The 26432-nt window shown below is 45.5% G+C and overlaps 1 protein-coding gene across 1 annotated transcript in view; it reads left to right on the forward strand.

Annotated features, from left to right (window-relative positions):
- Positions 1 to 26432, forward strand: part of LOC139166225 (glycerophosphodiester phosphodiesterase domain-containing protein 5-like) — a 126549-nt gene that overhangs the window by 63831 nt on the left and 36286 nt on the right. The window contains 6 exon segments of the mRNA XM_070749501.1: positions 10917 to 11020; positions 14348 to 14366; positions 14368 to 14442; positions 18931 to 18990; positions 19801 to 19899; positions 20315 to 20408. Of these exon segments, the coding sequence (XP_070605602.1) occupies positions 10917 to 11020; positions 14348 to 14366; positions 14368 to 14442; positions 18931 to 18990; positions 19801 to 19899; positions 20315 to 20408 (451 nt within the window).

A 26432-nucleotide genomic window follows, 5' to 3' on the forward strand; every position in this document is an offset into this window, starting at 1 on the left:
TATCTTTTTCTTCCTTCCTCCCTCCCTTCCTTCCTTTCTCCTTTCTTTCTTTCCTTCCTTCCTTCTTTCTCTTTCTTTCTCTCACTCTCCCCTTCCTCTCTTTATCCTTCCTTCCTTCCTTTTCACATTCATTCATTCATTCTTTCAACTCCTTTCTTTCTTTCTTTCTTTCTTTCTTTCTTTCTTTCTTTCTTTCCCTTTCCCTTTCCCTTTCCCTTTCCTTCCCGGTCCTCTCTTTTCCCCTTTCCTTTTCCTTTTCTCCTTCCCTCCTCTCTTCCCGTTCCCCTCCCTGTCTCCCTTCCTCTCTCTCTGTTCTGCCTTTGTAACTTCAAGCCAAGCAAACATTCGCAATAGACCTTCCTCCTTCTATTTTTCCCAACAAACACCTTGTGAGGTATTGTGGGCTGACAACAGACTGACTAGCATAAAATCGCCCAACTGCCTTTCAGGCCTAAAGCAGAACTAGAACTCGCCACCCTTGCTTTCCAGCCTGGCGCCTTAACCACTAAAGCCAGTTAGTTATTGCTATGCCTGGCCAGGCTAAATTTTGGCAACCGCCCCACAGCCATTGTGTGAATGAGCCATCCCCGTTGCCTACAAAATACCAAATGTGCCTTTAAATTTTTTTTTTTTTTTAAGTGGCCCAACTTGAAATATTACTCATTTGCGATGTGTGCTGGATGGGAAGTCAAATGGACTTAGAATCCTCTATGAATGAAGAAGAAAGCAATTAACACTGTGAATAATTAATAATTTTAATGCTAGGTGATTGCGCCTTTTTTTCATTTCCTTTCATCTTGGTCTTGGAACTGGTTTTCCCACACATAGAAACATAGCAACATAGAAGACTGACCGCAGAAAAAGAAGACCTCATGGTCCATCTCATCTGCCCTTATACTCTTTCCTGTATTTTGCCTTAGGGTGGATATATGTTTATCCCAGGCATGTTTAAATTCAGTTCCTGTGGATTTACCGACCACGTCTGCTGGAAGTTTGTTCCAAGCATCTACTACTCTTTCAATCAAATAATATTTTCTCACGTTGCTTCTGATCTTTCCCCCAACTAACCTCAGATTGTGTCCCTTGCTCTTGGGTTGACTTTTCAATTAAAAACACTCCCCTCCTGAACTTTATTTAACCCTTTCACATATTTAAAGGTTTTGATCATGTCCCCCCTTTTCCTTCTGTCCTCCAGACTCTACAGATTGAGTCCATGAAGTCTTTCCTGATAAGTTTTATGCTTAAGACCTTCCACCGTTTTTGTAGCCCGTCTTTGGACCCGTTCAGTTTGATCCATATCTTTTTGTAGGTAAGGTCTCCAGAACTGAGCACAGTCTTCCAAACGGGGTCTCACCAGCGCTCTATATAAGGGGATCACAATCTCCCTCTTCCTGCTTGTTATACCTCTAGCTATGCAGCCAAGCATTCTATGTAGCGAAGCACTTAGCACCTAGGCGGAGAATATTTGCGGACAATAAAAGATGCCATTGCAAGTAGTCCTTGACTTACAATGGGTTCATTTATGGACCATTCAAGGCTACAACAGGCCTGGAAAAAATTGACCTATGACCGTTTTGCAGGCTTAATGACCATTGGCAGCAACTCCCCTGGTCACGTGACCAAAATACCCAGTGGAATAGTCATACCCTACTCTAATTATATCGCTGCGTACCCAGCGGAATAATGATACTCATATTTATGACGGTCGCATGATCCCCTTTTGTGACCTTCTGATACGCAAAGTCCACGGCGGAAGCCGGATTCCCTGAAGTCTCCAGAGGGTGAAACGGCCTTCCCCAAGGGCGAAAATCCGCTGGGGCTGATTTTCAGTCACAATTCAAAGTATTGGTCATGACCTATAAAGCCCTTCATGGCATCGGGCCAGAATATCTCCGAGACCGCCTTCTGCCGCACGAATCCCAGCAACCAGTTATGTCCCACAGAGTTGGCCTTCTCCGGGTCCCATCGACTAAACAGTGTCGTCTGGCGGGACCCAGGGGAAGAGCCTTCTCTGTGGCGGCCCCAACCCTCTGGAACCAGCTCTCCCCGGAGATTAGAATTGCCCCCGCCCTCCTTGCCTTTCGTAAACGCCTTAAAACCCACCTCTGCCTGGGGGAACTGAGACATTTCCCCTGGGCCTATACAGTTTATGCATGGTATGTTCGTGTGTATGGTTCTTTTTAAATAAGGGGGTTTTAGTGACTTTTAATTTTTAGATTTGTTATATATTGTGCTATTACTGTTGTGAGCCACCCTGAGTCTATGGAGAGGGGCTGCATACAAATCTAATTAATAATAATAAAATGCGCACATGAGTGCTGGGGCTGACATAGGGCGATGCCTCGTGTGCCCTCCGATATGGGTCTGCCTGCCACCCGTGTCACACGTGCCATAGTTTCACCATCACTGACCTTGGAGGTCTACTAGTCCAACTCCAAGGCCCTGGAGTGCAAAAAACAACACAATGGGCGAACCGGAAGTCTGCTTTTCCGAACTTCCGGTTTGCCCATTGGGTATTTTTTTACACCCTCCCAGGCTTCAATGTGGCCTGTACGCATAAACAGGGATGGGAATGCGCAGGGGGCAGCCCGGGAGCGCCCATGCGTGTGGTGGGGAGGGAATGGTTGGTTATGACCTATAAAGCCCAGCGACCAATGAGGTCCCACGGAGTTGGTCTCCTTAGGGTCCCGTCGACCAAACAATGTCGGCTGGCGGGACTTAGGGGAAGAGCCTTCTCTGTAGGGGCCCCTGGCCCTCTGGAATCAGCTTCCCCCCCCCCCGGAGATTCGCACTGCCCCCACCCTCCTTGCCTTCCGAAAGAGTTCAAAAACTCATCTTTGCCGCCAGGCCTGGGATTCCTCAGATCTTCCCCCCGATCAATGAATGCTTTAGTTCAGTGTTTCCCAATCTTGGCAACTTGAAGTTATTTGGACTTCAACTCCCAGAATTCCCCAGCCAGCGAATGCTGGCTGGGGAATTCTGGGAGTTGAAGTCCATATATCTTCAAGTTGCCAAAGTTGGGAAACATTGCTTTAGTTTGACTGTTGAATGAATGATATTGATAGTTTTTTAATTAGAATTTCAAGATTGTTTTTTTAATGTATTAATTGGAGTGTTATTATTGTTTCTTGTTTTTCTGTACATGCTGTGAGCCGCCCCGAATCCTCGGAAAGGGGCGGCATACAAATCAAATTAACTCAAATCAGATTAAATCAAATGGGTGTGGGCCAATGCGCACGTGCTAGCACATCCCTATCCTCGGTCCCTCCCAACTCTTGTTATTGTAAATTCTAAATTACGAGCGAGGGAAAAACGAGAGGGGAGGAGAACATCCTCTCTACAAGGTCTGGTGTTGGTATAGAAATGTTTGAACGTGTAGAGGAGAAAAAAAAGTCTTATTCATCGGAGGAAACCGTTCGGTGGTTAAGTGGGAAGCCAAGGAAGGAATTTTCGTGACTCACGGAATTAAGTTGTCATGTCAGCATCTCTGACAGCGCCAGGCAGAGATCAAAAGGGAGGAATAATTGGTTTGCAAACTTCGCTTTGGATGTGTGGCACCCTCTCAAAATGCCTTTAAGAAGAGCCCTGCTGAATCAGGCCAAAGCCCATTGAGTCCAGCATACAAATCTAAATAATATTATTATTATTATTATTATTATTATTATTATTATTATTATTATTATTATTATTATTATTATTATTGCGGCACAAGAACAGGCCATTAGAACAAATGCTGTCAAAGCCAGAATTGAAAAATCAACAGACGATCCAAAGTGCAGACTCTGTAAAGAAACAGATGAAACAATCGATCACATACTCAGCTGCTGCAAAAAGATCGCACAGACTGACTACAAGCATAGACACGATGCTGTGGCACAGATGATCCACTGGAACTTGTGCCGGAACTACCATTTACCAGTGGCAAAGAACTGGTGGGATCATAAGCCCAAAAAAGTGGTCGAAAATGAGCAAGCAAAACTACTGTGGGACTTCCGACTCCAGACTGACCAAATTCTGAAGCATAACACACCAGACATTGTGATCATGGAGAAAAAGAAAGTATGGATCATCGACATCGCAATCCCAGGAGACAGCAGAATTGAGGAGAAGCAGCGAGAGAAATTAGTGAAATACGAAGATCTAAAAATCGAGCTGCAATGTCTCTGGCATAAGCCCGTGAAAGTGGTCCCAGTGGTGCTTGGCACGCTGGGTGCAGTGCCAAAGGATCTCAGCGGACATTTGAAAACCATCGGAATTGACAAAATCTCCATCTGTCAATTGCAAAAGGCCGCTTTACTGGGATCGGCAAACATAATTCGCCGCTACATCACGCAGTCCTAGGTGCTTGGGAAGCGCCCGACTGGTGATGAAATACGAAATCCAGCATAGTGATCTCGTTTGCTGTGTTGTACTGACATAATAATAATAATAATAATAATACTAATTATTATTATTATTATTATTATTATTATTATTATTATTATTATTAGTCCCACAGTGGCCCCCCAATTGTCCATGGGGATCTTGAGCAGAAAGAGAAGGCAAGACCCTCCCTTTCCCTTGACCCCCAACAAATGGTACTCAAGGGAACCCTGCCTGCCTCAACCAACATAGAGGCGGCACATGGACATCCGTTTCAATAAGCACCTATGATACACTTGGCATCCATGAATCTGTCTAATCCTGCCTTGAAGCTCTCCAGGCTGACAGCTGTCCTGACCTCTTCTGGAAGGAAATCCCATCAACCAAGGACCCTCTGGGTGAAGAAATATTTCCCGTTATTTGTCCTCACTTTCTTACCTATGAGCTTTAGGGAGGGCCCCCTCGTCTTAGTATTGTGGGATAGAGAAAAGGATTTTTCTCTATCCACCTTTTCTATCCCATGCAGGATTTTATACCCTTCGATCAAGTCCCCCCTTCAACGCCGTCTTTCAAGGCTGAAGAGACCAAGGGATTGCAATCTGGTTTCACAAGGGGGGGGGGGGGGGGCTCCATTTCTTTTATCATTCTTGTTGCCCTTTTTTGCACCTTTTCCAGTTCCATTCTATCCTCCTCGTGGTGCGGTGACCAGAACTGTACGCAGGATTCAAAGTGTGGTCAGAAATGGGGGAGGGGGTGTCACTGTATGCGCGTGGTCCTCGACATATGACCACAATTGACCCCAGAATTTAGGTTACTAAAAGAGGACATTTGCAAAGGAAGTTTTTTTTCTCCCATTTTTACGACCTTTTTCGTTATTGGAATCGCTGCAGCGGTTAAATGAATAACATGGCCGTTAAAGCGAATCATTGAATTTTGCTTGGCAGAAGGTTGCAAAAAGAGGATCACATGACACACACACACAAGGACACACACACACACACACAAGGACACTGCAACTGTCATAAATTTGAGTAAATTGTCAAGCTGGCAAAGTAAGTTGAAAGAGTGTGTGTGAGAGAAAGAGTGAAAAAGAGACAAAGAGAGAGACAATGAGAAAGACAGTGAGAGAAAGAGTGTGTGAGAAAGAGACAGAGAGAAAGACAATGAGAAAGGAAGAGAGAAGAAACAATGAGAGGGAGAGAGTGTGAGAAAGAAAGAGAAAGAGAGAGAGAAAGAGAAGAAGAATGCGAAAGAGATAGAGAAGAGACAGAGAGAAAGTGGGGGAGAGAAAGACAAAGAGAGAGAAAGATATAGAAAGAAGAGAAGATGAGAGAGAAAGAGAAAAAGAGACAATGAGAGAGAAAGAATGAGAGAGTGAGAAAGATATAGAAGAGACAAGAGAGAAAGACACAATGAGAGAAAAAGAGAGTTAGAGTGAGAAAGACAATGAGAGAATGAGAAGGAGAAAGAAACAGAGAGACAATAAGAAAAAGAGAAGAAGAGAGAGAGAGACAATGAGAGAAAGAGTGAATGAGTGAGAAAGAAAGATAACGAGAGAGAGGAGAATGAGAGAGAAAGAGAGTAAGAAAGAGCGAGAAAAAGGGTGAGAAAGAGACACATAGAGAAAGACAATTAGAGAGAAAGAATGAGAGGGAGAAAGAGACAGAGAGACAATAAGAGAAAGAGAATGAGAGAGAGAGAGAGAGAATATGAGAGGAAGAGAGAGGGAAGGAATGTATGTAATCAGGCAGATAAAATCCGATTCAGAAGTTGGACATTTTGGAGGATGGAAGGCCGATGTCCAGCCTGATCTCGTTCCCATCCTGCCCGTCTCTCCTCCCTGCTTTTCCTTGCCTGCTTTATCTGATTGATGGAGCAGCTTCCTCTGGGCAGGAGGTTCATTTTATGACCTAAATAAATCACATTAAATAGCACATTGTCGGAAAACATTTCGGGCAAAGAAAATTGTATCCTCCTCCTGAACGTGGCGCGGCTAAGAAGATGGATTGAAAACCTCTCTCAAGGAGGCAGTAGCTGTGGTTGTACGCGGGGAGTCCTTGACATACGACCATCATAGAGCCTATCCGTTACGGACCAAGCTTTCTGAGACAACCCAAGAAACAGATCTTGGGGTTTTGATGGACAACTCAATGAAGATGTCAACCCAGTGCGCAGCAGCAGTAAAACAAAAACAAATTCCATGCTTGGCATGATTAGGAAGGGAATCGAAAATAAGTCGGTAAGCGTTGTATTGCCTCTACAAATCGATGGTGAGACCACACTTGGAGTCCTGTGTACAGTTCTGGTCACCGCACCTCAAGAAGGATAGAATGGAACTGGAAAAGGTGCAAAAAAGGACAAGTATGATCAAGGAAATGGAACCCATCCCTTATGAAACCAGGTTGCAATGCCTTGGTCTCTTCAGCCTTGAAAGACGGCGTTTAAGGGGTGACTTGATCAAAGTGTATAAAAATCATGCATGGGATAGAAAAGGTGGATAGAGAGAAATTATTTTCTCTATCACACAATACTAGGACAAGGGGGCCCTCCCTAAAGCTCATAGGTAAGAAAGTGAGGACAAATAAAGGGAGAGATTTCTTCACCTAAAGCAGGGGTAGGCAAAGTTGGCTCTTCTATGACATGTGGACTTCAACTCCCAGAATTCCTGAGCTAGCATGATTGGCTCAGGAATTCTGGAAGTTGAAGTCCATAAGTCATAGAAGAGCCAACTTTGCCTATCCCTGACCTAGAGGGTCCTTGGTTGATGGGATTCCCTTCCAGAAGAGGTCGTGACAGATGTCAGCCTGGAGAGCTTCAAGGCAGGATGAGACAGATTCATGGATGCCAAGTGTATCATAGGTGGTTATTGAAACGGATGTCCACGTGCCGCCTCCATGTTGGTTGAGGCAGGCAGGATTCCCTGCAGTACCATTTGTTGGTATCCAAAGGAATAGAGAATACAGTATTGAGAATTAGAATAGAATAGAACTGGAAGGGACCTTGGAGGTTGTCTAGTCCATCCCCCTGCTCAAGCAGGATAACCTCTAGTATCATTTCAGACAAGTGACTGTCCAGTCTCTTCTTTAAAACCTTCAGTGATGAAGCATCCACAACTTTTAATGGCAAGCAGTTCCACTGGTTAATTGGCCTCGCTGTTAGGAAGTTTCTCCTTAATTCCAGGTTGCTTCTCTCTTGGATTTCCAACCATTGCTTCTTGTTCTACACTCAGGTGCTTTGGAGAATAATTTGAGCCCCTCTTCTTTACCCCTTTGTCCAACCCCCTGCACCATTTCAAACAAATGGTTATCCAATATCTTCTTAAAAACCTGCAGTGCTGGAGCATTCACAACTTCTGGAGGCAGGCTGTTCCACTGGTTGATTGTTCTAACTGTCAGGAAATTTCTCTTTAGTTCTAAGCTGCTTCTCTCCTTGTTTAGTTTCCATCCGTTGCTTCTTTTTTTACCCTCAGGTGCTTTGGAGAATAGTTTGACTCCTTCTTCTTTGTGGCAGCCCCTGAGATATTGGAAGACTGCTATCATGTCTCCCCTGGTCCTTCTTTTCATTCAACTAGCCATGCCCAGTTCCTGAAACCATTCTTCATATGTTTTATCCTCCAGTCCCTTAATCTTCTTTGTGGCTCTTCTCTTTCCAGAATCTCAACATATTTTTTACATCGTGATATGTTTTAGCCTCCAGTCCCCTAATCATCTTTGTTGCTCTTCTCTGCACTTTTTCTAGAGTCTCAACGTCCTTTTTGCATCAAAGCGACGAGTACTGACTGCAGTATTCCAAGTGTGGCCTTACCAAGGCCTTGTAAAGTGGTATTAACACTTCACGTGATCTTGACTCTATCCCTCTGTTAATGCAGCCTAGAACTGTGTTGAACACGGCTAGCTCACATTTAAATAGTTGTCCACTAGGACTCCAAGATCCCTCTCACAGTTACTACTGTTGTGCAAGGCACCACATATTTTTAACGGGAGTATTTTATTTCTCTGGAATTTTGGCAAAGAAAGGCCACATTTCTGCAACTATTTCATTTCTTGGACGAAATGAGTGACCGAAAGGGCAGAGCGCGGGCAAATTTATTAGGTTGTAAAACTGCCGCGGTTACATTTGGGGCCGAGAATTATTGCTTCTTCGAGTCAAAGCTCGTCTGCGAATAAATGCTGGCTCTGGGGTTTGCAGTGCTAACACATGCCCTTCCGTTCTCATTAATTTTATCCTCCCCCCTCCTAATAAAGACAGAGGCTTCTATAATACGGCGAGAAACGGGAGACATGAAATTTTTAAAAAGATAACCGGGATGCGCAGACTGGGGTTGGTGGCTTTTTGGTAGCTGGCAAAGGAGCAGGGAACCTTTTGAGATCGAAGGAGAAATATTTATTTTATTTATTAATTAATTAGATTTGTATGCTGCCCCTCTCCATAGACTCGGGGTGGCAAATATGTCTTCAGTACTATTATTTTGCTTCTCCGTCTTTCTTTCTCTCTCACTTTCTTTAAAATAAAAGTTAATAAAAGACGGAGTGGCTGTGGATCTTACCTCCTAAGGACAACTCCATCTGTCCATCCATTACCATGGGGGAAGAATGATTGACCCCCTCAGAGAGGGTCCGCAAATTGGGTGTCCTCCTCGATCCACAGCTCACATTAGAGAACCATCTTTCAGCTGTGGCGAGGGGGACGTTTGCCCAGGTTCACCTTGTGCACCAGTTGCGATCCTACTTGGACCGTGAGTCACTGCTCACAGTCACTCATGCCCTCATCACCTCGAGGCTCGGCTACTGCAATGCTCTCTACATGGGGCTACCTTTGAAAAGTGTTCGGAAACTTCAGATCGTGCAGAATGCAGCTGCGAGAGCAATCATGGGCTTCCCTAGGTATGCCCATGTTTCACCAACACTCCGCAGTCTGCATTGGCTGCCGATCAGTTTCCGGTCACAATTCAAAGTGTTGGTTATGACCTATAAAGCCCTTCATGGCTCCGGACCAGAATATCTCAGGGACCGCCTTCTGCTGCACGAATCCCAGCGACCAGTTAGGTCCCACAGAGTGGATCTTCTCCAGGTCCCGTCAACTAAGCAATGTCACCTGGCGGGAACCAAGGGAAGAGCCTTCTCTGTGGTGGCCCCGGCCCTCTGTAACCAACTTCCCCCCGAGATTACAACTGCCCCCACCCTCCTTGCCTTTCGTAAGCAACTTAAAACCCACCTCTGCCGCCAGGCATGGGGGAATTGAGATCCTCTTTCCCCCTAGGCCTTTACAATTCTATGCATGGTATGTATGTATGTGTGTTTGGTTTTTATATTAATGGATTTTTAATCATTTCTAATATCAGATTACTATTGTACACTGTTTTATTGTCGCTGTTAGCCGCCCCGAGTCTCCGGAGAGGGGCGGCATACAAATCCAATAAATAAATAATGAAAAGCTTGTAAAAGGAGAATTAAAAAAAACTTGACAACCAATAGAAAAGAGAGACGGAGAAGAAAGACAAGATATGGATAGAATAGAATAGAACAGAATAGAATGGAATTATTTATTTGCCAAGTATAATTGGACACACAAGCAATTTGTCTTTGGTGCAGATGCTCTCAGTGTACATGAAGGAAAATATACATTTGTCAAGATTCACGTGGTTACAACACAATGATTGTCCTAGGATACAAATAAGAAATGAACTAACAATCCATATTAATAAAATATTAAGGATACAAGCAACAAGTGACAGTCATACAGTCATAAGTGGGAGGAGATGGATGATAGGAAGGATGGGGGGAAATAGTAGTAATAGAAGTGCAGACAGTAAATAGTTTGACAGTGTTGAGGGAATTATTTGTTTAGCAGAGTGATGACGTTTGGGAAAAATCTGTTCTTGTGTCTAGTTGTCTTGGTGTGCAGTGCTGTGTAGTGACGTTTTGAGGGTAGGAGTTGAAACAGTTTGTGTCCAGGATGCGAGGGGTCAGTCAATACTTTCACAGCCCTCTTTGACCCCTGGATACTGTGACCGTCATAAATGTTGTCAAGCATCCGAATGTAAATCCCCTGATCATGGGGATGCGACAACGGTCATAGGTGTGAAAAAATGGTCATAAGTCGCTTTTGGCACCACCATTGTAATTTCGAAGGGTCAGTGGCTGAAAAAATGCCCCATTTTGTTTTGCCATTTTTGCAAGTTTAGACCTTCTTTTAACTCTCATTTTTAACCCACTTTTTTTTTTTTTGCAAGTTTAGACCTTTTCTGAGTCCTGTGGGATTGGGTTGGTATATAAGTCAAATTAATTGATTAAATTAAATTAAATTCTCGACAACTTTAAGATGGGTGAGCTTCAACTCCCGGAATTCTCAGCAATGGCCAACCGGAAGTTGTCTAAAAATATATTTTTCTTAGTTCTACGTCAAGACGCAGGAGATTGAAGTTAAAAAATAAAATCTTTGGACTGGAAATAGATGGAATCTATAGCATTAAAACCTTTTACTGGGTCATCCTACCTGCCGAATGTCCGTCAACTAATACATTTCTCTCTCTCTTTTTGTGTGTTTTTTCACAGTGGGAACGCCTCTGGTTCGTAATCCTCACCTTTTCTTTCTTCCTGACCCTGCTGTGGTTCTATTTTTGGTGGGAAGTTCACAACGACTACAATGAAATCAACTGGTAATTGTTTTTAATATTAGATTTGTTTACATTGTCTTTTTATATTGTTCTTAGCCGCCCTGAGTCTTCGGAGAGGGGCGGCATACAAATCTAATAAATAAATAAAATAAATAAATCCTTCTCATCTGTGCTGCTGCTCAGACCTATTCCTCCCATTCTATATGTGCTGTTTTTGTTATTTTTGCCCAGATGTAGGATCTTGCATTTCTCTCTGTTAAATACCATTCTGTTAGTTTCAGCCCTTTGTTCAAGCTTGTCTAGATCTTTTTGAATCCTATCTCTGTCTTGTTTAGTATTAGGCAATTAAATTGTATTTGCACGAGTCTCCTTTCCTGAAACCTGTTCCTATTCAGACTACTGCAGCATCTCTTTTAGAGGGCCAAGCCTTGAAGAGTGTTTTCAGGATGTGTCATGGATGTTTTTCCAGCTTTGACTTTGTTGACATTGTCAGCTGTTCTGGGAGAAATTGTGTTGGCTGCCCTTTGGCTCCAGGGCACAATTCGAGGTGACGGTTGAGCATGTAACTATGCAGTCATAAAATGCCACCGGATGGAATGTGCAAATGGAGACTTTCAGGAGCACAAACATGCAAGTCTTTTTATTAGTAGTAGTAGTATTGGTATTGTAATTCTATAAAATGAATTAATTACTGCAAGGCATTAAAGTCTAGTCAGCATTCTGCATTCCAACTTCAGGATAACAAAATTGAAAGTCGTCGTCTTCTTCTTCTTCTTTTTCTTCTCCTTCTCCTTCTTCTTCTTCCTCCTCCTCCTCTTCCTCTTCTCCTCCTCTTTCTCATTCTCTTCATTCCTCTTCTTCTTTCTTCCTTTCTTCTTTCTATTTTCTTTCTTCTTCTTCTTCTTCTTCTTCTCCTCCTCCTCTTTCTCCTTCCTCTTCTTGTTTCTTCTCCTTCTCCTCCTCTTCCTCCTCCTCCTCCTTCTTCTCCTTCCTCTTCTTGTTTCTTCTTCTCCTTCTCCTCCTCTTTCTCCTTCCTCTTCTTGTTTCTTTCCTTCTTCTTCTTCTCCTCCTCCTCCTCCTCTTTCTCCTTCCTCTTCTTGTTTCTTTCTTTCCTTCTTCTTCTCCTCCTCCTCCTCTTTCTCATTCTCTTCCTTTCTCTTCCTTCCTTCCTTCTTTCTATTTCCTTTCTTTCTTCTTCTTTTTCACTGAAACTCATTAAAAGTCCAGTCAGCATTCTTCATTCCCTGAGTCAAATATGAAAATTCAGAATTTCAGGAGCGCAAATATGAAAGTCTTTTTAATATTATTATTATTTTAATTCTATAAAACGGAAGCACATTAATTACTGAAACGCATTAAAGTACAGTCAGCATTCTACATTCCAGATTCAGAATTTCAGGAGCGCAAACTTGCAAGTCATCATTATTATCATCATCATCATCATCCTTATTATTATTTTTATAACAATGTTTTTTACTGAAACACATTAAAGCCCAGTCAGCATTCTGCATTCCCTCATTGGAAAGACATGCTGAACAAACTCCCTGACCTGACTCTCAGAAACAAAGTACAATGTTAAAACGTTCAGTATAAACAGCACGGATTACATTCTAAAAAAACCCGAGATTATCTGGAGGAAATGCCCCTGCAAAAAGCTGGCATCAAATAATTAGGGTGTCAGTGGAAGAAAACAGAATAATTTGCATTTTTAATGAAAGGTTCTTAAAAGGAACTTGTGTTGAGGCTGTTCTAAACTATTGTCTGGTTCCAGGTGTTGTGCATTTATCAGTTTTTAAATGCTTTTAATGAGGCTTTAAAGATTGTTATTTTTAAAGTTGCTCATCCTAGGAAGAGGGAATTTGGATTTGTAGGGAGAAATATGAGGACAGGTAGTAATTCTGGGAGTTGAAGCAGTAGAAGTGATGTGCCAGTGCCTGGAGGCTGTTGGGGTCTGGATGGGTGTCAACAGACTCAAACTCAACCCGGATAAGACGGAGTGGCTGTGGGTTTTGCCTCCCAAGGACAATTCTATCTGTTCGTCCATCACCCTGGGGGGGGGGTCATTGACCCCCTCAGAGAGGGTCCGCAACTTGGGTGTCCTCCTTGATCCACAGCTTACATTAGAGAAACACCTTTCAGCTGTGGCGAGGGGGGCGTTTGCCCAGGTTTGCCTGGTGCACCAGTTGCGGCCCTATTTGGACCAGGAGTCACTGCTCACAGTCACTCATGCCCTCATCACCTCGAGGCTCAACTACTGTAACGCTCTCTACATGGGGCTACCTTTGAAGAGTGTTCGGAAACTTCAGATCGTGCAGAAGGCAGCTGCGAGAGCAGTCATGGGCTTCCCCAAATATGCCCATGTTACACCAACACTCCGCAGTCTACATTGGTTGCTGATCAGTTTCCGGTTACAATTCAAAGTGTTGGTTATGACCTATAAAGCCCTTCATGGCACTGGGCCAGATGATCTCAGGGACCGCCTTCTGCTGCACGAATCCCAGCGACCAGTTAGGTCCCACAGAGTGGACCTTCTCCAGGTCCCGTCAACTAAACAATGTTGTTTGGCGGGACCCAGGGGAAGAGCCTTCTCTGTGGCGGCCCCGGCCCTTTGGAACCAACTCCCCCCAGAGATTAGAATTGCCCCCACCCTCCTCGCCTTTCGTAAACTTCTTAAAACCCACCTCTGCCGTCAGGCATGGGGGAACTGAGATATTCTTTCCCCCTAGGCCTTTACAATTTACCAATGGTATGTCTGTATGTATGTTTGGTTTTTATAATAAAGGTTTTTTTAGTTATTTTAGTATTGGATTGGATTGTTACATGCTGTTTTTATCATTGTTGTTAGCCGCCCCGAGTCTATGGAAAGGGGCGGCATACAAATCCAATAAGTAAATAAGTAAGTAAGTAAGTAAGTAAGTAAGTAAGTAAGTAAGTAAGTTGAAGTCCACAAGTCTTAGTGGTCAAGGTTGGTTCCCCAGCCCGTGTTTTCCAAAATGAGACCAGGTCTTGTATTAATTTTTGCTCCATTTAGGTCTTGTTTTTCAGTTAGGTCTTAATTTTGGGGAAATACGGTATTAAATTCATTGTCTAGCTGACTATCTTAACTAGGGCTTATTTGGGGGGTATGGCTTGTATTATGAGGATCCTGAAAAATCATGCCAGGGATTATTTTCCGGTTGGGTCTTATTTTCAGGAAAACAGGATAGGAGATAGGAAAATTGCTGTCATGGAATTATGAGGTTGGACTAAATGACCTCCAAGGACTTGACTCTTCTCATCCTGCCTTCTATGATTTATGTCCATCGGTCAGACCTTTCCTCACATTAAAGTGATTGCATTTAATTCTTCTTTTCTTCCTTCCCTCTCCAGGTTTTTATATAATAGAATGGGGGTACTGGAGTGACTGGTCCATTCCTATACTGGTTACAACGGCTGCTGGTTTCACTTACATCACAGGTCTCTTGGTAAGTTTCGAACCCAGGATCTCTGGTGGGCTTTGTCAAAGGTCACATGGCAGTTGGACACTTGCTTTCTGAATAAAATAGGCCAGCTTTTGTTCTTGCAAAAGGCATTTCCTTAAATTATTTATTTATTTTATTTATTTATTTTGTCCAATACACAATGAGGGTTTTAGTGGGTATATCTCAATATACACATAGTAAAATACATGATGAGGGTTATAGAGGAGATACTCATAGTAAAATATATCTAAGAAAGAATAGAAAAGAAGATATAGGAATAGAACATATCAATGAAAGAATAGAAGAAGAGATATAGGAATAGAGGAAAGGTATAGGAGATATAGGAGAGCAATAGGACAGGGGATGGAAGGCACTCTAGTGCACTTGTACTAGTGCACTTGTACTATAATAAATAATAATAATTTATTATTATTATTTATTAGATTTGTATGCCGCCCCTCTCCGCAAACTCTGGGCGGCTCAGAGCAGTGATAAAAACAATATACAGTAACAAATCTAATATTAAAGTTTAAAATAACAATTTTACATTAAAAAGCCTAAAAACCCCAGTATATAAAAAAGCATATACAGTGATCCCCCGCTCGTTGCGAGGGTTCCGTTCCAGGAACCCCCGCAACGAGCGGGTTTTCGCGAAGTAGCGCTGCGGAAGTACAAACATCATCTGCGCATGTGCAGATGGTGTTTTTACTTCCGCAGCGCTAGCGAGGAGCCGAAGATTGAGGACTCAGCTCGGAAGCTGCACGGGTGTTTTAAAAGGTCTCCGCCGGCATGGGGGGCTTCTTAGCACCCCCCAAACCCGAGTTGGGGGTTCGGGAGGTGGTAGGAAGCCCCCCATGCCGGCGGAGACCTTTTAAAACACCCGTGCAGCTTCCGAGCTGAGTCCTCAAGCCAAGCGCAGAAGTTAGCCTTGAATCCCTTTGAATCCCGCCGCTTCTGCTGGATACGGGCGATGGGGGGGCGAGCTGCCACAGCCCCTGGCTTCCGCGCCGCTCGTCCCACCCACCGCCCGTATCCAGCAGAAGCTGCTGGATTCAAAGTGCTGCTGGGAGCCGCAGGCGAAAGGAGCTCGGGCATCGGAGCGCGGCGCCAGGCATTGTTCTCCGGACCCCGCCCGCTCAGCCCCGCGGCGGCCCTTTCCCTCTCCAGGCTGCGGGCGGGGGTCCGGAGAACAATGCCCGAGCTCCTTTCGCCTGCGGCTCCCAGCCCACCGCCTGTCTCCTGCTGCCCGGTTTAGCCAGGACACGAGCGGCGAAATGACTTGGAGGAATGTGAAGCTGAAACCGGCCGGTTTCAGCTTCACATTCCTCCAAGTCATTTCGCCGCTCGTGTCCTGGCTAAACCGGGCAGCAGGAGACAGGCTTTGAGTTTTGGCTGCGGGGGGAGAAGTAGGACTTTCCTAACTCCCTCGCCCCGCAGCCAAAACTCAAAGTCTGTCTCCAACGCGCGCTACGATCTTCCGGGCGAGCCAGGCTCAGCGGATCAAGGCAGCCGCTTGGGCCGAGAGGAGCCGGCCTTGATCCGCTGAGCCTGGCTGGCCCGGAAGATCGTATCGCGCGTTGGCTGCACCGGCGGCGAAATCGCTCGCCGCTGCAGCCAACGCGCGCTACGATCTTCCGGGCCAGCCAGGCTCAGCGGATCAAGGCAGCCGCTTGGGCCGAGAGGAGCCGGCCTTGATCCGCTGAGCCTGGCTGGCCCGGAAGATCGTAGCGCGCGTTGGCTGCACCGGCGGCGAAATCGCTCGCCGCTGCAGCCAACGCGCGCTACGATCTTCCAGGCCAGCCAGGCTCAGCGGATCAAGGCAGCCGCTTGGGCCGAGAGGAGCCGGCCTTGATCCGCTGAGCCTGGCTGGCCCGGAAGATCGTAGCGCGCGTTGGCTGCACCGGCGGCGAAATCGCTCGCCGCTGCAGCCAACGCGCGCTACGATCTTCCGGGCGAGCCAGGCTCAGTGACGGAAGGCAGCCGCTTGGGCCGAGAGGAGCCGGCCTTGATCTGCTGAGCCTGGCTGGCCCGGAAGATCGTAGCGCGCGTTGGCGGATCAAGGCCGGCTCCTCTCGGCCCAAGCGGCTGCCTTCCGTCACTGAGCCTGGCTCGCCCGGAAGATCGTAGCGCGCGTTGGCTGCACCGGCGGCGACATTGCTGCCGGCTTGGCTTCGCTCGCCGCTGCAGCCAACGCGCGCTACGATCTTCCGGGCCAGCCAGGCTCAGTCACGGAAGGCAACTGCTTGGCCCGGGATGCTGGGCCGAAAGGAGCCGGGCTTGAAGATCGCAGCGCGCGTTGGCTGCGGTGGCGAGGGCTTGCAATAGAGGGTGGAGGAAGCGGCCATGGGAGGGCGAGCTGCCTCAGGGAGGAGGATCGGGCGGGACCAGGTGGGGGCTGGAATTTCTCCGCCAGGGCGAAGGGCGGGGCGAGCGGCGAAGGGCGGGGCGAGCGAGCGGGTGCTGGGGAGGGCTTCTCGCCCTCCCGACAGCAAGAGGGGGGAGCGAACGGCGTGGGCAGGCGAAGGGGCGGGCGAGCGGCAGCGAGGAGTTTGCGTGGGCGGTGGGGAAACTCCTCGCTGACGCCAGCAAGAGGGGGAAGACCCAGGGAAGCCGCTGCCATCTACGCATGCGTGCCCGGCACGCATGCGTAGATGGTATTTTGACTTCCGGTTTGAAAAATCGCGAATTACCCTGTTCGCAATGGTCGGGGGACGCAATAACCGGGGGATCACTGTACAGTGATCCCTCTATTATTGCGAGGGTTCCGTTCCAAGACCCCTCGCGATAATCGATTTTTCACGATGTAGGGTTGCGGAAGTAAAAACACCATCTGCGCATGCGCGCCCTTTTTTTTCTATGGCCGCGCATGCGTAGATGGTGGAGTTTGCGTTCCCCGCCGCCCACGCAAAGGGGAAACCCCGATTCGGCTCCTCGCTGCTGCTGCGCTACCGAGCAGATCAGCTGCTGGGCGGCCGAAGGAACCTTCCCTGGGTCTTCCCGGCCGCCCACGCAAAGGGGAAACCCCGGCTCCTTGCTGATGCCCCCCGCTCGCCCGCCCGCCGCCCGCCAGCAAGAGGGGGAGAGATAGAGAAAGAGAGAGAAGGAAAGAAAGAGATGAGAGAGGGAGGAAGAGAGTGTGAGAGAGGAAGAAGCAAGAGAGAGAAAGAGAGAGAGAAAGAAAGATGAGAAAGGAAGGAAGAGAGTGACGTCATCGGGTGGAAAAATCGTGATATAGCGTTTCGCGAAGATCGAGATCGCGAAGATCGAGGGATCACTGTACACAAACATATCATACATACAGCTACATAGGCAAGGTGTCTATGTAGCTGTCTAAGTCCCCCCCGTGCCTGATGGCAGAGGTGGGTTTTAAGAAGTTTACGAAAGGCAAGGAGGGTGGGGGCAGTCCTGATCTCTGGGGGGAGCTGGTTCCAGAGGGTTGGGGCCACCACAGAGAAGGCTTTTCCCCTGGGTCCCGCCAGACAACATTGTTTAGTCGACAGACCCGGAGAAGGCCGACTCTTTGGGACCTAACCGGCCAAAATTGGATTTTTAAAGTAGGGACTAGGTTTTTAGTTTGTTAGGTTTTAAAGGTAGCCCTTGACTTAAACCGAGCCCCAAATTTCCATTATTCTAAATAGGTATTAAGTGAGTTTTGCCTCATTTTACAGCCTTACTGGACACAGATGTTCAGTTTTCTCGAACTTCCAGTTTGTCCGTGGGGGATTTTTTTTGTCTCCAGAGGACGAAACGGCCCCTTCCCAAGGCTGAGAATCATCTGGCCAGCATGCGCACGCACGCTGGAGCTGAAATATGGCAAAATAAGGCATGCCTTTCGATATGGTTCTGCATGCCAGCTGTGGCATGTGTGCCGTAGATTCGCCATCAAGGCCCTAATGCAGTGTTTCCCAACCTTGGCAACTTGAAGATATCTGGACTTCAACTCCCAGAATCCCCCAGCCAGCAAATGGCAGTTGAAGTCCAGATATCTTCAAGTTGTCAAGGTTGGGAAACACTGCCCTAACGGATGTCAGACTGGAGTTGATCCTGATTGTTCTACAAAATCCAAATCCGATCTAGATAGAGGAGGTGGGTTGTGAGTTGTGGATCGTTTTGCTGCTGGTCCACTTAGGGTTGCGCCGTGCCAGCATCAATCCAAAAATAACTATGCACATGGGCAGAAGCCAAATCCAAGATGGCGGCTCCCATGGACTAGCATTGACAGACCCGCTTAGTGATGTCATCACCGCTTCCCTGTCGGCTCTAAAGAACCAATTAGAACCCAGCCCTGAAGGTTTCCCTAGGAAGGCCAAAGAAGCCACGTTGAGGTGATTGTGGCTCAGAAAACCACACGGATGTTGCTTTGCGTGCACCAGGCGTTGACTCCGAGAAGAACTTCAGATTTTTGTTCTTCGTGGTTGCCAAAGGGGCCTCCCCTGAATTAAGTCATAAATAACGGCATGTTTTTTCTTCCCACCTCTTGTTTTTTTTCAGATTTTAGCCCTCTGTCACATAGCTGTAGGACAACAGATGAACCTGCATTGGATCCATAAGGTGGGTTTTGGATTGATCCATGACAGAGCTGTTGTAATAGGAGAGGGTGTCTCGGGAACACTCACAAAATGGCTGAGGAAGCGGGTGTGGCCGGTCATAAAACTTATTTTCCTAAAGAATGAGTTCTTTCTCAGCTTTCCTCCTCTTCCTCCTCCCCCTTTCTCTTCCTCCTCCACTTCTTCTTCTACCACCACTTCCTCCTCTTCTTCTTCCTCCTCTTCTTCTTCCTCTTCCTCTTCTTCTTCCTTTTCCCTCTTCCTCCTCTTTCTCTTCTTCTTCCTCCTCTTCCTCCCCTTCCACCTCTTCCTCCACCAATTCCTCCTCCTCTTCTTTCTCCTCTTCCTTTCCCCCCTCCTCTTCTTTCTCTTCCTCCTCTTTCTCTTCTTCTTCCTCCTCTTCCTTCACCACTTCCTCCTCCTCTTCTTCCTCTCTCATCTTCCTCCTCCACCTCCTTCTCTTCCTTCACCACTTCCTCGGTGGCGCAGTGGTTACAGTGCAGTACCTGCAAACTACTTCTGCTGACCACTGGTTGCCAGCAGTTTGGCAGATCGAATCTCAGTAGGCTCCAGGTTGGCTCAGCTTTCCGTCCTTCCAAGATGGGTCAAATGTGGACCCAGATTGTTGGGGGCAAGAGGCTGACTCTGTAAACTGCTTAGAGAGGGCTGTAAAGCACTGTGAAGTGGTATATAAGTCTGAATGCTATTGCTATAAGGAAAATGTTTATTAATAGTTAAGAGTATTTGAATGAGAAACAAAAAACAAACCCCAGTAGTAATTAAATAGAATAAAATCTCTCCGCTTGCCTTTCAGATTGGGCTGATCACTACCTTGATCTCGACTGTGGTTACAATGAGTTGGGTAGCCCAATTGTGGGACGATGAATGGGATATGGTGGTGATATCATTGCAAGTAAGTGTTGCTTCTTAATTTGCCCCACACATAACCACAAAAAGCAGCCCTTTTTGCCTATTTCATTGGGAAAATGAGGTGGGCAGAGGGCTTGGGAGGCCTGCAGAGTGATCCTGGGGGCTGGCGGAAGGCAAAAACACCCAAATAGCCTGTTTTTTGCCCATTTTTTCAAAACAAATAGGGGTGTTTTTGCCTTCCTTGAGCCCCCAGGAGCACTCTGCAGGCCTTCTGGAGGCCAAAACTGTCTGTTTTTGGTGAAGAAGACGCATGGACATTTCCACCCACTTTTTTGGGTGGGGGGAGAAGGAAGATGCATCTTATACTGTTTTTCTGATTCTCTTGTTATTAACTGCTCAGGAGCTCACAATTGCGATCTTAACTAACGGTTTGCAAATCTTTTTCTGTCTTACTCTAGGCAACTGCTCCTTTTCTGCACCTAGGAGCCCTTGTGGCGGTCACGGCTTTGTCTTGGTTGATCTCCGGGCAATTTGCAAAAGCCGAAAGAGCCAGTGAGTAAAACTGCATTCCTATTCTGCTGGGAAAAATGGAATAACAAGAAAGTGTGGTATCACCAGCACTTACTGTATTTTTCAGAGCATAAGATGCACCGGAGCATAAGACGCACCTTAGTTTTTGGGGAGGAAAATAGGGAAAAGAATCTGCTTACCAGATAGTCATCTAGCTAGCATCCTTAGTCTGGTCAACTTCAGCACATTATTTTATCCCCTGGTTAAGGGCTTTAAAAAAACTTTATTCAGAGAGAGTAACAATGAAAGAACTTGCAAGCCAGTAAGACATTAGCACCTGGAAAAAATATTCAGAACAAGTTAGAGCAATGGAAAAACCCCTGCAAAGATTTAGGACTTGGAAAATATTCTTCACAGAGAGTAACAACGAAAGAGCCTGAAATGTAAGAGCTGGGAAGATTGTTAGCAACTAGTTAGGGTTGGGGGGGGGGGGAACCCCTACATTCAGAGTATAAGACGCACCCAAATCAGCTTCTTTTAGGGAGGAAAAAGGTGCATCTTATACTATGAACGTAGGGGGTTTCTCCCCCCCCTTAACTAGCTGCTAACGATCTTCCCAGCTCTTACCTTGCAAGCTGTTTCGTTGTTTCTCTCTGCAAAAAATGTTTTCCAAGCCCTAAGTCTTTGCAGGTTTTTTTCATTGCTCTAACTTGCTCTGAGTAAGTTTCTTTCCAGCCTTAACCAGGTGCTAACAATGTTCCCAGCTCTTACCAGCTTGCAAGCTCTTTCATTGTTACTCTCTGTGAATAATGTTTTCCAAGCCCTAAGTCTTTGCAGGGTTTTTTCCATTGCTCTACTTGCTCAGAAGGTTTCTTTCCAGGTGCTAAGGATGTTCCCAGCTCTGTTCCTGTAGAGCCCAGTCCTGCAAGCTACTTCTGCTGATCACCAGCTGCCAGCAGTTTGGCAGATCGAATCTCACCAGGCTCAAGGTTGACTCAGCCTTCCCTCCTTCCAAAGTTGGTAAAATGAAGACCCAGATTGTTGGGGGCAAGAGGCTGACTCTCTGTAAACAGCTTAGAGAGGGCTGTAAACTCACTTAGCTAAATTTCTCACATTGCAACAGAAATTTGGAGTTCAATTTGGTTGTAAGTTAAGGATTTTTTTTTTTAAAAAAAGGCTGAGATTGACAAGCAGACTGAAATATTCGCCTGATTAAATCTTAAACTTTCCAAATGGAACAATCGGAAGCCGGTGTCTACTGTACATTACAAAGAAAATTTGCGGATTTTCAAGTTCCCAGTTTCTTTTTTCCTTCGGCTGCCAGTGAGCCAAAGAGGATATTGCTTTACTTATTGCCTTATTAAGTTTCCTCCCTTCCTATGATGCTTTGAGGTCCTCCTGGGGAATGGCCTTCTGCAACCATACACCCCCAGCTGTAGTTTGGGTAGATGAGAAAACCCCGCGCAAGCTTTATTTTATTTATTTATTTATTTATTTCATCAAGTACATTTTGGTAGTATACAAAGAGATAGTGTGGCTAGCTGATGAGGCCTAATAAGGCCGAAATGGGACCATCCTAGTCTCCCTTAATTTTAAAATTCCAGCTGAAAACATTTTAACACAGAGATAACAATGTTTATATACATGATACTAGTAGGAGAGAAACATTAGGACAGGGGACGGAAGGATGTTGTAGCAGATAATTTTATGGTCTAGGTTTAGATTGTGTTTAAGGTGATGTAGTTCTAAGCTTTCTAAACCTAGGATTGTAAGTCTAGTTGCGTAGGGTATTATTCTGTTGCGAGTGGAGGGCTCTTCTCATAAAGTATTTATGGACACTTTCTAAAGTACTGTATTTATCTCTGAAATGTGGTGTGGGTTCTAGACAGATGAGCTGTATTCAAGGATTGGTCTGGCAAAAGTTTTGTATGCTCTAGTTAGTAGTGTGAGAATACCAGAGCAGAAGCTACATAGGATGAGGTTAACAACTCTTGAAGCCTTTTTGGCAATGTTTATTTATTTATTTAATTTATTTATTTTGTCCAATACACGATAACACACAATGAAGGTTATAGAGGATATAGTAGAGAAGAAATACGAGATATAGGAGAGACTATAGGACAGGGGATGGAAGGCACTCTAGTGCGCTTATGCACGCCCCTTACTGACCTCTTAGGAATGTGGAGAGGTCAACCATGGATAGTCTAAGGGTAAAATTTTGGGGGTTAGGGGATGATACTATGGAGTTTCACGCTTCAACAACCCGATTACTAAAGTCATATTTTTTACAGTCAAGTTTGGAGCGGTTAATATTAGGCTTGAATCTGTTGTGTGCTCTTGTGTTGTTGTAGTTGAAGCTGAAGTAGTCTTTGACAGGCAGGACATTGCAACATATGATCTTGTGGGCAGTACTTAGATCATGTTTAAGGCATCTTAGTTCTATGGTTTCTGGGCCCAGGATTGAAAGTCTAGTCTCGTAGGGTCTTCTGTTTCGAGTGGAGGAGTGAAGGGCTCTTCTGGTGAAGTATCTTTTCAAGGGTGTTGATGTCTGAGATGCGATATGGGTTCCAGACAGGTGAGCTGTATTCGAGGATGGGTCTGGCGAAAGTTTTGTAAGCTCTGGTAAGTAGTGTGAGATTTCCAGAGCAGAAGTTGTTGCAGTGGGCAACTTTAGCCCTTAGGTCATTGGATATTTGTATTCCCAGGTCTTTTACCGAGTGAGGGTCATCTGAAAGGTCTTGTTTATCCATCTTGTATTTGATGTTTGGATCCTTTTTTGCCAATGCGTGGGACCGCTTGCTCCGAAGAAGTCCCAAAAACCTGCAAAGTTTTTCTTGATGCTAGAAAATCTTTGCCCCGTAGCCAGACCGAAATTGCATAAAGTCCGGAAGCGCAAGATGCGTAGAGACAAGAATAGGGAGGCGAGAGACAGGCCCTTCCGACATTCAGCAAATTAAAACGAGCAGATCTAGCACTTCCCTCTCCATATTGAGTCTCGCTGTCGTAAGCACTCTGAGCCGCCCCTGGCTAGTTGCTGTCACCCTAATTCCCTGTAATTCTGATTTAGCCGGGCAGGACCGGGGCGGAAATGAATTGTTTTATGTGTGAGTAGTTATTTTTTCTCCCCCTTTTTAACGGCATTAGCAAGCCTAATGTTTGCGAAAGTCTAGCGGGTTGCAAGAGAAAGATTGATAGAGTGACAAAGCAACAACAGCAGAAGTGAAACTAAAGCCTGAATGATTTCTATGCTTTCGAGGAAATGGCAAAGCGTGGAAGGGAGGAGGCCTTGGTGCCTTGTGCTCTCAGCTTGGCGGGTTTTCTGCAGATATTTTGTTACCCGACTAGGTAATATCATCAATGCTGGTGAGTGTGCGAGGTGCGCTTCTCACTATGAAATTACCTAGTTGGGTAATGAAATGTTTGCAAGAAACTAGCAACTCCTGAAAGCATTAAGGAACACCCACGGTTCTCCTGCTCTTCCTCTCTGCAAACCCCACTCCTTACTAGACTGATGATGTTACTTAACTGGGTCATGAAACGTCTGCAAGAAAACCACAAAGCTCAGAGAACACCAAGGACCCTATAGTCATCCTCCTCTTTTTTTTCCTCCTCTTCCCCTTCTCTTCTTCCTTTCCTTCTCTTCCTCCTTCTTCCTCTTCTTCTTCTTCTTCTTCCTCTTTCTCCTCTTCCTCTTCTCTTCTTCTTCTTCTTCTTCCTCTTCTCTTCTTCCTTTCCTTCTCCTCCTCCTTCTTCCTCTTCTTCCTCCTCTTCCTCTTCTTCTTCCTCTTTCTCCTCTTCCTCTTCTCTTCTTCTTCCTCTTCTCTTCTTCCTTTCCTTCTCCTCCTCCTTCTTCCTCTTCTTCCTCCTCTTCCTCTTCTTCTTCCTCTTTCTCCTCTTCCTCTTCTCTTCTTCCTCTTCTCTTCTTCCTTTCCTCCTCCTCCTCCTTCTTCCTCCTCTTCCTCTTCTTCCTCTACTTTTCTTCTTCCTCTTCCTCCTCTTCCTCTTCTCTAATTCTTCTTCCGTTTCTATTCTTTTCTTCTTCTTCCTCTTTCTCCTCTTCCTCTTCTCTTCTTCCTCTCCTCCTCCTCTTCCTCTTCTTCCTCTTCTCTTCTTCCGCTCCTGCTCCTCCTTTTCCTCCTCTTTCTCTTCTTCTTCTTCTTCTCCTCCTCCTCCTCCTCCTCCTCCTCCCTCCTCCTCCCTCCTCCTCTTCCTCTTCTGCCTTTTCCCACAAACCCGATCTCCTTATAACATTGATGATGTATCCTAGTTGGAAGAAAACCGCCAAGCTGAGAGACCACCAACGACCCCACAGCCCTCCTCTTTTTCCTCCTCCTATTCTCCCTCCTGTCAGGCCGAAGCCATCGTTTTGCATTGGAGACTTTGGCCTGCCACAAGTAGAAGAGTACTGTGGGAATTAGGAAGGGGTGGTTAAATGAGACGGAATAATACCAGCCAGAATAAATTCTTTCCAGAAGATTCAAGGTCATCCTTTGTTCAGCACCAGCCGGAAGTATAGGGGAGGATCTGGATGTTGAGAGAACTGGAGTGGTCCATGTGGATGTGGAGACGAGGGATGAACCTTCACCAGGGTAGAGAACTGTAGGAAAAGTTAGTATCGGATTGACTACAGTTTGTACCCAACATGGCTTTGTCAATAAATTTGGAACTTGGGAGAAGGCTTGAATTCTGACTTACATGGAAAAATAGAAACATAGAGGATTATGGTTAGTCTAGTCTGCCCTAATGCTATTTCCTGTATTTTATCTTAGGATGAATCTATGTTTATCCCAGGCGTGTTTGAATTCAGTGACTGTGGATTGACCAACCACGTCTGCTGGACGTTTGTTCCAGGCATCTACTCCTCTTTCAGTCAAATAATATTTTCTCACGTTGCTTCTGATCTTTCCCCCAACTAACCTCAGATTGTGGCCCCTTAATTTATTTCTCGGATGCTAATTGGAACGATGACACCTCATTTTCTTCCTCCTCCTCCTCCTCTTCTTTTTCTCCACAAACCCCATCTCCTTCCTGCACTGATGGTGTATCTTATTTGGGTCGTGAAACGTCTACAAGAAAACCACCAAGCTCGAAGAGCACCAAGGACCCCACACTTTATCTCAGACCCTGAGCTAGAGAGATTTTACTTTCTTGGTACATCAGGTTAAATGTGAAACGTTCAACAGTCAAGAGGTGTTAGGTAACAGGAACCAAGCATGAGATAACTAGGACGGGAATAATTCAGTCTGCTTAGCCATGGACAGGAAAAGGCAAGTAAAAGGTCATTGAGTCTGCGGAGAGGGGCGGCATACAAATCCAATAAATAATAAAAATAAAAATAATTGTTATAAAAACAGCAACCCCAAAAGAGATCAAACTACAACTTAGCAAACAAATAGGGAAGGGAGCTGCAAGCATTCCTTCATATATGAACACAGTTGAGCCCAAAATTTGCATTGCAAAGCAATATTTATTATTTATTATTTATTTATTTATTATTTGGATTTGTATGCCGCCCCTCTCCGAAGACAATAAGGTTGTTAAGTACACTTTGGCCAATTTCACAACTTCCCTTGCCACCATTGCTAAGCGAGGGGCTGCAGTTGTCAGGTTAGTAAATGGAAGTTAGTAAGTGGAAGTCCTTAAGCATAAACGTTTGGAATAATACTGTGCTCAGTTCTGGAGACCTCACCTACAAAAAGAGATGGCAGGGAAAGCAAGTAGGATGCTTGGCTGCATACCTAGAGGTATAACAAGCAGGAAGAGGGAGATTATGATCCCACTATATAGAGCTCTGGTAAGACCACATTTGGAATACTGTGTTCAGTTCTGGAGACCTCACTTACAAAAAGATATTGACAAAATTGAACGGGTCCAAAGATGGGCTACAAGAATGGTGGAAGGTCTTAAGCATAAAACGTATCAGGAAAGACTTCATGAACTCAATCTGTATAGTCTGGAGGACAGAAGGGAAAGGGGGGACATGATCAAAACATTTAAATATGTTAAAGGGTTTAAATATGTTCAAGGGTTATAAGTTTCAGGAGAGAAGTGTTTTTAATAGGAAAG

This window comes from Erythrolamprus reginae, chromosome 4 (assembly GCF_031021105.1).
Source record: "Erythrolamprus reginae isolate rEryReg1 chromosome 4, rEryReg1.hap1, whole genome shotgun sequence".
Classification (NCBI taxonomy): Eukaryota; Metazoa; Chordata; class Lepidosauria; order Squamata; family Dipsadidae; genus Erythrolamprus; species Erythrolamprus reginae.